An 11478-nucleotide genomic window follows, 5' to 3' on the forward strand; every position below is an offset into this window, starting at 1 on the left:
TCTTCATAGAGTTCTATAGGAGTTAACTTCCCTTTGCCTCCACCTCCACCTCCACCAGTGTTTCCAAATTATCAACCACTGGGAGTTCCTGTGCCACCTGGATCTATTCCTCCAGTATTTGCACAACCCCCTGGTAAGTATTTGATTAGTACACATTTCAAATATTGTCATGATATGCTGTAATTGTAATAGTTCTTTATATGAAAATGCATGCCTTCCAGAAAGCCCCATTTTTGGTCTTTGTATATGTAGTTGTATGTCTGAACTGCTTTGAAAACAGTTCATGAACCTCTTCTCATCAATATGCAAATTAATTCAATGCAAAGAATCACTTCTCTCCCAATTATTTCTTTTCCTCAAGAATGTATTTGTCCATTCAGTCTTCGTTGTTTGTTTGGTTTTTTCCTTCAAAACAATAGTAGTTACTTCAAACCTGATAGTCCCAGTCCAGAACTCGTAAGAAGTATCTTCCTTGATTTTCTACGTGGATTATTTTTTTCCCCTCTATAGTTAATGGTTATCCATGCATTAGTATTTTTATTGGTTTATAACCAACTTTCACTGAAGTGATGCATCACAATCCTGTTGTACACTGCCAAACTTTAGCATGGTGAATAACCCCCCCCAAAATTGGTAGAAATACTGGTGGGGTTTCTGGTTCCTGTCTATTTTCTATTCTACTAAAGCTCACTTTCACAGCTAGTAATTAATGAGCCAGCACCATTGTAGCATCCTAGCAACCCATACAGCAGCTGCTACTTCTCTTTTCACCAGGGTTTCTATATTGTTGACTTGTTTCAAAAGGATGGCCTAAAGTTGCAACCTTCTACTAATACATCATTCAGCTAAGGATGCAAAGATCCTAAGGCAGTGCACTCTGAAATACAGGTGCCGTGACTTAGTGCTCTTAACTGCTGTCATCTAGGTGTAATTCCGTAAAAGCAGAACTGTTTGTTTAGGATGTTTTTTATAATAAATAAATACTTAACTATTTTCAAGTAAATAGGAAGAATATGAGGCTTTATTGGAAAGAGAAACAGCATGCAGACAAATGTAGTTGGGGTACTTTTGGGGTCTTGGGGAGTTGGTATCTTCTTTTTCAGGAAAGCAAGCTAAAAGTTACTTATTTTCACAGCTAATATAATGCCTCCATCATCTCACATGTTTGGTCCAGTGTCCTGGGGAACTCCAGTGCCTAAACATTATTATCCTGGCTCCTATCCAGGAAATGTGTCTCTTGCAGGAGCTATACCAGTTGGTTCTCACAACCAGTTTATACCTCTGCAGGTAAGATTGGCAGGTTTGTCTTATTTTTTACAAAATTAGAATATTATGTCTAGATGATGAATGCAACACCACCCCCACTGTGAAGCACTCTTTAGTATTAGAAAACTATTGTAAAAAATTGTATGCATGTTTTCTAAAAGTGGAATATTTTCAGTTTCTTGAGAATGCATTCTGTTAAATAATATTTATTTAATTTAAAGGTAACTAAAAAAAGGGCTGCTAGCAAGAAAAACTTTGAGCTCAAGGAGTTTCAGAGTTCCCCTCAAGCTGCACCACTAAAGAATGAACAGCCAGTGTCTTCTGACCACATTCAGCAAGATAGTTCTTCAGCTTCTTTAAAATCTCCTCAAGCTGCTCAATCCACTGTTTCATTTCAAGACAATGTGGCTACTCCAAGCGTTCCTCATAACAAATCAACACCAAACACTTCCAGCAAGCGAAAGCCAAGAAAGCTGGCAGTCAATTTTGGCGCACCAAAATCTTCAGAATAAATATGGTAGCTAGGTGTATTTTATCTTTAACTCTTCCCCCACTGTTATGTTCTCTCATTTAAAAAAATCGGAAAGCTCTATTAAAAAGACCAGCCACTTTAAGTATAATATAGAATGAAATACATTTTATTTGCTATGATTTTCAGGTTGTTATGAAAACTATAAAAATTATGTTAAAACTTAATTATTTTGACTTAAATTAGCAAAAGCCAGGAAATGCTGAGTTAAGGTTACCATGCCATCCATTGTGCCTAGGTTTCTAAACAGTGGCTTACAGACTATACCAGGTAAGCAGCAATAACAGTGGCAACCTTAATTCAGAATTGCCGTGCTTTTTGGGAGGGATGTGGAGCGGTAATAAGTTGGGCATCTTAACATTGCTTAGTACAACATTCCGTATTCTAGCTTATTTTTAAATAGTGTAGTAAGAGAGAAAGGAAAAATTATTTAAATGCAGCTTTTACATTGGCTCTTCAGGTCCTTCTGAGTTGATCAGTGTGACTAAAACCTAACTATGGTGAAACTGTCGAATTCACTTTAACTATGAACTGCTAGGTTTTATACCAGAGGGCAACAACTTTACAATTTTCAAAATGTAGGTATTAATGCATCTCTAGTATTAGAGCGGCAAAAACTGGTTTCTGATGCAGAATCTGTTCCAGGAGATTAATTTATAGGATATATTCAATAAAAAAATACATTTGCAAAGTAGAGACCTCTTTGGTAATGTTTAATTTTTTTAAATATAGCTGCATTATCAATTTAATTTTTTTTCTGATGATAAAATAACATACATATCTACTGCAGATCTGCATAGCCTCCTAAAATGCTAGTGTTACCCTGATTTTTTTCTAAATTATAAAAATGGCCAGAGTTTAAAGATGTCCATTTGTGTAGCATGGCTGTCAAAGTTATGTTTACTTAGAGTCCATTTCTCCTTGTAATAGTCTACACCCTGAAACCTTCTCTGTGGTAGGTTATTTTTTGTTGCTAGTGACTTTTAATATTTATTTTTTGGTTTTGTGATAGAAGTTCTGTGTAGCAAAATTAAATTACCAGAAACTGTTGTTATTGGTTCCATAAGGATATTCACACAAAAGGTTGACTTGTATTTTTGGAGGGAGCTATGTTGTAAAAGAAGTAACACCATCGTTCTTAGTTCATATAGGAAAAAAAGAAGGCTCAAAAGTCCCTATACTATTTTTAACCTACAGGTACTGTTCTTTTTGACATTAATAAGAAATCTTCAGTCTAAGAGAAACTTTGAAGCCTCAGTTGGTGCTGTTTACTGATGTTGATTAAATTTAATTTTTCTTCTTTATTCTAATCTGTTCTAGAAAAAATACTTTTCCTCTAAGGCCCAGGAAGCTTAGAAATAAAGCATACTTTAGTGATTAATTTTGTTGCCTCCAAACAGGTTTTTGTGTTGGATCTGCAAGTATGTAGACTTTCTTTCAGCTCCTTTACCTTGTTCTTTGCCTCCCTTTCTTGGTGTAGTACCAAGTTTCACATTATTACCATGTTATAGGATTTTTTATATTGATTTCTCCAAAACGGTTGTTGCCTCAGCAGTATTTGTAGAATAGCAGCAAGCCCTTTACAAGGATCACCGAGCCTTGTAGAATAGTCTATATACAGTCTTAAAATATATTGATTTTGTTGTTCTCTTTGTAGCAATCTAGTCTGAAGAGGGTTTGAAGCCATATTCTGTGAAGGGGAAGTTTACGTTGGTGATTTATTGTCATTAGCAACATGAGACTGACACACCAGTATTTTAGAAGTGTTTATGTGAAATCCAGTTATGAGACAGATGTTAGTCCCCCATATCCCATATGAATAATCTGATCATCAGAGAAAAGATCTGTTTAGAAGTTCCTGTAATGGAGATGAAACTTCATTATAGTCTTGTATCACAGAATTTTGACATATCTGGATAGCCAATTTATGCAGATTTTTTAGAAACAAAGTTACAAAGGACACTATACTCTTAACATCAGTAAACATGGCAATTTTTATTATTAATTAATTACTTCAGACGAAGACTTCCTCTCCCTCTCTGGGTAGAATTGCTATATTTAGTATATATAGCTGGTTAGACACTTTATTCTGTAGCTGCTGCATATTGTATTAGTCCCTGGTTTTTAGTTTAAGTATATTCTATGATACTGACTGCCTGGTGCCCAGTTAATTACAGTTTTACATGTCCTGGTAGATGTGACATCTGCATTGACCTATGCCATGTCCCATATGATTTCAGTTTTATATTTTAACAAGGTGATTATGTTTAATTCATACAGATATAAATTTAAGCATTTGTTTTTCTCATAGATATAAAGTATTTTGTACGCACTGGAGTTTTTCATTAGATCTTATACAGAGCAGTATTTTACTAAAAATCCAAAAGGGAAGACTTTTATGTGCGCATTTTTGTAGTTTCTGATTTTTTTAAAATAACTTTTCATTGTTTATCTGCCAAGTGAAATGTTTTAAATTTGCATATTAATGGATACAGAATGTATTTTTTGTGCTGTTTAGTGTTAAGTGTGCATTTGCAGATTTTTAGCATGTAGTTGTTGCACAAAGGACTGTGCAAAGATATTTTAAAATATGAATATATGATACACTGAAGGAAAAACATTCATAAAAGTTAAATGCTATATAAAACTTTAATGCAATAGAATAATTTTATAAATTGTGTCTGTGTCTGCTTGGATTAAATATTGAAACAAGAAACATTACTTATTTTCACTGTTTTATTTCCAAATACTATGTGGGAACTTCTGTATGCTCCAAACCAAAATTTTAAGATAGAAATTAAATCTTATGAAGCCCAATTTCTGTGATTCTCAGAAGCAGCAACTGCCCACCTCTGAGCTGTTTCTTGATAGCTTTCAATTACTACTCATTTAAAGATACGAAGTTTGTTTAAAAAGCTGTTGGTCACTTTGCAGTTAAAAGCATTTAACTAGATACTGATCTTCCAAAATGTCTTTGGCCTCGGTCACCTATCAGATTTAAAAAAAAAAAAAAAAAAGGTATAGAAAAGGCAGCAAGATTACTTTCCAGCAAGTTCAGTCCCAGTGGTTCTTAACAAGGTACAAAATCAGTTGATGGCTGAAAAACAGGAGGAGCCATGGGTACCTGGAAATACTTGACACCCTTTTTCCTGTACCTGGAGCAAAACATTGTGCTGAGATTTTTGCTGGAGTAGAGTAAGAATAGTTACCTCATTTGTAACAAGGCTTCTGAAGCATAATGACAAACTGCACTAAAAATGGTATAATGTGTTTGAATTTCTTTAAGAGACAAATGGCAAGTTACATTTCATAATTAGATTTCCTCATCCCCAATAATAGCAGGTTTTTAAAATTCAAAATTGCCAAATTAATGTTACTAGATTTCACCCTTATTTTAGAGAGGGTAAATAAACTTATTCACCTTTGTAGTGTGTATATATACCATGTGTTGAGTTTTGTTCTCTTTGACCAGTTATCTCTAAGATTATGTTCAAACTCTTACGTGTTCCATTTTAAAGCATAATGAACACTGTAGTCATGCCAGTTAATTCTTAGTATCTTTGGTTGTGAGTTATGAACTTTGTTAGGATCTGTCTTTTGCCAACTGCAGTACCAGCTTTTCATGTAGAGAGATGTTATTTTCCTTTTTGTAGATTATTGTGTGAATTAGCTTGATTAAAGCAGCTAGCATAAAGAATGGAGTACACTCCTAACATGACCAGCTGCTGCAACTTTGTGTAACAAAATTCTGTATAGATCAATGGTCTGGTTGGTATATACATGCAGTCATGTTACTCAACATGAAGATACCAAAATGCAATCTTGCATTTCTTAAGCTGTCTTCAAATTATTAGTTAATGGACTTTGAAGTATTGCAGTTATCCTGCATGGCAAGTTCTGCCTCGTTACTCTGCCCATCTCAATATATAGCACTAAAGAACATTAAATTAATTAAAGGGGTAACTTTAAAATATATGAGTTTGTGCATAATAAATCTTGCATGGACACTCCCATTCAAAAATTAAGTGACTTTTGTTCAATTTAGTTTAGTTCATCTGAATTACTACATAGATGACCCCTGAGAGTGAGGAATCTCAAAGAAGGAATGGTTACTTACATTAAGGGATTTTTTAATTCTTTTTATTTGAGATGTGATCTCCATATGTATTCCATAATCAGCCTTCCTTACTACTGAGAGACAGTTATGTTCTTCTCTTTCTGTCTCTGGAAAGGGGACACAGTGACACCAAGGGCATAAGGGCAGTCTGAATACACACTCTTGGCCAAAAGAATCCAAATTCAGGTGCATGAGGACCCATGAATATTGAGACTGTAACTGATAGATATTTCGAAGAATCAGATATCATGAGGTAAGTAGCTGTTGTTTATTAACAAAAGAATCCATGGTTCCAACAACAGTTCTTATTGCTGCTGATTTTTGACGGGGTGTTTACTCTTATTTTTCTGTAATTTACAAATTTCCTGTTTCATCTTCTGCTTTGAAAGACAATACAAATCAAAGAGAACAGAAGGAGTCACAATGCCATCAAGTGCAAACAGTAAACCTGATTCCTTTTTTTTTTGAAAGGACAGAGAAAGCATTTTCCATTAAAACTTACTTACTATTTTTTCTGGTAAAACTTGGGTCAGTAAGCGTTACTGCATCAGCATTGCTTTATGGAAGTTGATAATCACCCTTAGCATTTTGTGTAATTGCAAGAAAAATGAAGGCTGGCAATCAAAAGCCAAAATGTATTTGCTGTGCAAGTAACAATAGCAATAAAATTCAAAGTCTGCAACTTCTAGCATGTTGAGGGTATGGGGTGAAGCAAGAACTGTGCTTCCAGTGCAAGGAAGTGATCTATTTCAGAGTAACCTATGCATGTTTCAGATTTAGCACTAATTGGGATAGAATGTGACATTTACTACTTGCTCCTGATGTCTTCCAGTACTTAGCATTTCTTTGAAACAGCTGAAATGCTCTGTCAGTCATTGAAACTTAACTCAGCAGGGTAAATGGAGAGCAGTGTAAGCTGCTTTCTTTTTTAATTATCTTTTCATTTGTTTTTTGTTTTTTGTTAGTGATTAGGTCTTATTGAAACAATAGTTCTTAAGTGCTTTTTTTATCCCTTTAGCTTCTAGTATATCCATTCTCTTGTTCTTCTACTTAAGCTTCATTGATGGCCATTTTCCTCTCTGTATTTTTAGATTTTTTTTTCCCTGTGAGCCATTCATAGTTCTGTCATTTTTAGTCCACATCATAATTCCTTAAGAGACATCCAGAGGATGATGGATATTATCTTGTATATACACATTGCACATCTCCAAATGTAGCTATTACTGAGGATGGTTTAAAAGCATGGGCAAATAATGAAACATTAACAGAATAAGTATACATTTTCATTTCACGTGCTTTGGTAGATAAATTCTTGGCTTAAAACTTGATTGTCCTAAAGTCCACCTCGTTCTCTGTTGAAGGTTACTTCTGTTACAGAGCTGGCAGAAAGGAAGGACTGTTTGTGCCTCAGGCACAATGCAAAACCTCGTGTATGTGGACACAGTTCACACAGTGTGCGATTCTCTAGTGAAAATTCTAGCTTAACCAGTCTCTTATTACTTGTTCCCACTGGATTGTGCCAAACTGTTTGTATCACCACATTATGAACCATATCAAGGAATTAATCTGATTGAAACTCTTTCCCCCATGTTATTTTTCAGCCTGATAGTTCACCGTGGAGCCACAAGAACAGCTGTGTTGGTACAACAGTTCGCAGTGTGAGGGCGGGATGATTTAGCAAGAGTGGAACTGCTTAAGAAACATCCCATCGCTACCTAAAACTAAAATCACCCACGAAGCTAACATGCTAGATTAACTGCTGTCATTGTATGTGGTTCTGTCTGTTGGACTTCAAGGAGAGTGGTAAATTCTGGCAGGAAGAACTGCTGAGAATGATCATATGGTAAATTATTGCAGCAAAATTTGCCAAAAGGTCATCACTTTTAATTTTGGGCTGTCTGTTCAGGCGAGGCTTAATGAATGATATATGTGGGCTGCACCAACCAATGGAGCAACAGAAATTAGTGGGCTCTTTCTTACTTAAATACAAACTAAGGACCCTGAGGTCAATGCTTTCATAATGTTAAAACTTGTTAGAATGGTAGAGCTAAGGAAGCGGGTAAAATATTAAATAAGAGTTTGATGAGGCAGTAGAAGGGTAGATGCATCTTGGCAAAATACAGCTAAGGAAGGGAAGTTAAACAAAAAAGCAGGGATTACAAGTTTTGGGTCTTGCTCTCCTAGATTCCAGTAGCTGGAATCCTGTTGGCACTGCTAGTGGCAAGTTAGATTAATTCTGGAAGCCTGGGGTGAGTGAAGAGGGTCCTTATGTGTATCAGTTGCACAACAGAAATGCACCTGAGAATAGCTTTATTTAAAAGAAAAAATAAGTTACCTGTTCCAAATACAGTTTAATAGTTTGGAAATTTTAATTAATAATCTGGTCCTAGAAAATGTCAAGATCATGTTTTCTTTCTAGTAATTAGGTCTGCTGGATCTGTAGCGCTCCCGTCTCTCAAGGCCTATTTTAACCTGGGTAATGGGGGCAAAGCCCTCTTGCTTGGCATCCTCTGAAGTGTACTTGTTGCTGACTGAAAGATGCTGAGCATGATGATGTTGCTTACAAATATGCTATGTAAATTATTCATGGTGGGGGTTTTGCCATCGCTGCCAGCGATGGAGGATCTTCTTGTCCGTGATGTTCTGCCGTTTGGTTGGTTTTACTTAATAACTCTTTCCTTTGCTACAGCATTGGACAGGTCCCTGTAGTGTCTCCACTCCTTCATTTGGTTTGATATTCCAGTAAAAGAAAAGACCAGTCACGCTTTCCAGAGACCAAAGAAACTGACGATTTCAGCAGAGGAGATGCAGAAGTACATAGCTGCTGCGGGAATTGGTATGTGACCCCAGGTGTATGAATTCTCCGTCTTCTGAACAGTGGAAATGGCACCTGCATGTTCTCAGACAGGAAGACTGGGGTGGTGGTAGAGGTTACGCAGGCTTGTTATCAGTGTTGCAGCGCAGTATGAAAGGAGGGTGTCCGTACATCTTCATTTCAAATTGGATGTTTCTTGTCTGTGCTAACATGAACTTGGGGCTTTTACCCATGTTGGCGATAAGATTTTTCTCTGAGGGTTCACAGAGGGTTTGCATAGACAAAGAGTGCCTGTGTGGGAATTATATTTTTTATGACAAAGTAACATAAGCTAATGCCAGATAAGTCCTGTATGGACAAGCTGTGCATGTCTGAAAACCTGTTGCCTCCTTTATTGCATTGTTTTTATCACATCACAAACAGAACAATAATATAAAATTTGTATTTCATAAGCCTCTCATAAATTGAGCAATTCTAACACATGCTATATAACTGAGTGTGGTGGGTTAACCCTTGCTGGAGGCCAGGTGCCGACCAAAGCTGCTCTATCACTCCCCTCCTCAGCTAGACAGGGGAGAAAAAATATAACAAAAGGCTTGTGGGTCAAGATAAGGACAGGGAGAGATCACTCTGATTTCTGTCACAGGCAAAACAGATTCAACTTAGGGAAAATTAACTTAATTCATTGCCAATCAAACCAAAGTAGGGTAATGAGAAATAAAACCAAATCTTAAAACACCTTCCCCCTGTGCCTCCATTCTTCCTGGGCACAGCTTCACACCCAAATTCTCTACCTACTCCCAGCAGCGGCGCAGGGGGATGGAGAATGGGGGTTGGGGTCAGTTCATCACACGTCGTCTCTGCCGCTTCATCCTCCTGAGGGGCAGGACTCATCACTCTTCCCCAGTTCCAGCATGGGGTCCCTCCCACGGGAGACAGTCCTCCACTAACTTCTCCAGTGTGGGTCCTTCCCCCGGGCTGCAGTTCTTCACGAACTGCTCCAGCATATGGGTCCCTTCCATGGGGTGCAGTCCTTCAGGCACAGACTGCTCTGGCATGGGTCACAAGTCCTGCCAGAAAACCTGCTCCAGCGTGGGCTCCTCTCTCCACAGATCCACAGGTCCTGCCAGGAGCCTGCTCCAGCACGGGCTTCCCACGGGGTCACAGCCTCCTTCGGGCATCCCCCTGCTCTGGTGTGGGGTCCTTCCTGTGCTGCAGGTGGATATCCGCTCCACTGTGGACCTCCCTGGGCTGCAGGGGGACAGCCTGCCTCACCATGGTCTTCCCCACGGGCTGCAGGGGAATCTCTGCTCCGGTGCCTGGAGCATCTCCTCCCCCTCCTTCTTCACTGACCTGGGGGTCTGCAGGGCTGTTTCTCTCACATGTTCTCACTCCTCTCTCCAGCTGCAGTTTCTGTGCCTGCTGCAACTTTTTTTTTTTCCCCTTCTTAAATCTGTTATCCCAGAGGCACGCGCTACCACCGTCGCTGATGGGCTCAGCCTTGGCCAGCGGTGGGTCTGTTTTGGAGCCAGCTGGCATTGGTTCTATTGGACATAGGGGAAGCTTCCAGCAGCTTCTCACAAAAGCCACCCCTGTAACCCTCCTGCTACCGAAACCTTGCCACGCAAACCCAATACACTGAGATACATATGGACTGCAGCTATGCAATTTGGTTCATGTTATCTTTCCAACATGTATATGGTGTTCATTTTCAAGATGCATGTAAGTTCTTGTTAATATGTTAAACAGAGTTTAAGTTTTGCATGAAGAAATCTGCTTATGGTCACTTCCATGCAATACAGTGAATCAGGGGTATGTTTTTGTTACATTAAGAGCTTGTAAAAGAAAAAAGTAACCTGTACCTCCATTTTCTTTTTGAAGTTTTGCTTTATCTTGCAGTGAGATGGGCCCCACTTGTGTTGATACTGTGAAAACATGAAAGATGTCTAGATGCATTTTCCCAGTTTTACTTAAGGCTTCTTAGTTTTTGAATGTTTGGAGAAGCTTTAGCCTTTTATACCAGTTACACATGTTGAATCTTATTGAGGGAGCTTTCTTCAGGAGTTCTAAGTAACTTTTATTTACAGAAACTAACAGAATAATTAAATTAGTTTGAAGAAAAATAGTCTTAATCGGATATGAAGTACTTGATACCTTTCTCTGACATATATGTATTAGCTGTATGTCAAGAGATTATAACTTGTCAAGTTATAGTCAAAGAGAATATAAAAGTCAAAGAGATGATGACTTTTCAATGAGTCGTTCCTTAGGGAGGAGAGGTAAAGCAGCCATTCCTTCGCTTTCTCTTTCATGTGCCTTCAGCTCCCTGTGAGCCAAACCTTTGTCCCAGTGACCTCTGCCACTGGCCCGGTGAGGTAGGGAGCCTCTCTTTATGGCGCTTTCACAGTCATTAGTATTCCTGCTTTAAAGATCCAGTAACATCAGACTATTATCCCACATAATAACCTTTTGTTGTTCATAGTGCAACTTTTTCTAAGAGGGGCCAAACAGAGGTGCAAGGGGAAAATATGTTCTATATATTTTTTGCTTTTGCTTTTCCTGCCCTAATTAAATGATGAGTTGAAACTAATTGACTAAATCTTCTAATTAAATTGGGGTTAAAACTAAATTCTACTGATTCTAGTTCAGGGTTGAGCATCCTGTATTTTATTGCTTAACTGAGAATTTTTCTGATGTTTTCTGTTAAAAAAAAAAAAACCAGCCTATCTAAGGGCAGTACGGGAACACTTC

General features: G+C 37.9%; 1 protein-coding gene across 11 annotated transcripts in view; it reads left to right on the top strand.

The window, feature by feature from the left end:
- Nucleotides 1-11230, top strand: part of XRN1 (5'-3' exoribonuclease 1) — a 43767-nt gene extending 32537 nt beyond the window's left edge. For 10 of the 11 annotated variants that reach the window (XM_075031744.1, XM_075031751.1, XM_075031745.1 and 7 more), the window contains 3 exons: nucleotides 10-133; nucleotides 1136-1287; nucleotides 1488-3099. In XM_075031744.1, the coding sequence (XP_074887845.1) occupies nucleotides 10-133; nucleotides 1136-1287; nucleotides 1488-1778 (567 nt within the window). In that variant the 3' untranslated portion in view covers nucleotides 1779-3099. Of the gene's footprint in view, nucleotides 1-9; nucleotides 134-1135; nucleotides 1288-1487; nucleotides 3100-5997; nucleotides 6166-7513; nucleotides 8749-9839 lie in introns of those variants that run through there. The other variant, XR_012650974.1, reaches the window with a different exon arrangement.
- The last annotated feature ends 248 nt before the right edge of the window (nucleotides 11231-11478 follow it).

The sequence above is a fragment of the Buteo buteo genome, chromosome 7 (assembly GCF_964188355.1).
Source record: "Buteo buteo chromosome 7, bButBut1.hap1.1, whole genome shotgun sequence".
Taxonomy (NCBI): domain Eukaryota; kingdom Metazoa; phylum Chordata; class Aves; order Accipitriformes; family Accipitridae; genus Buteo; species Buteo buteo.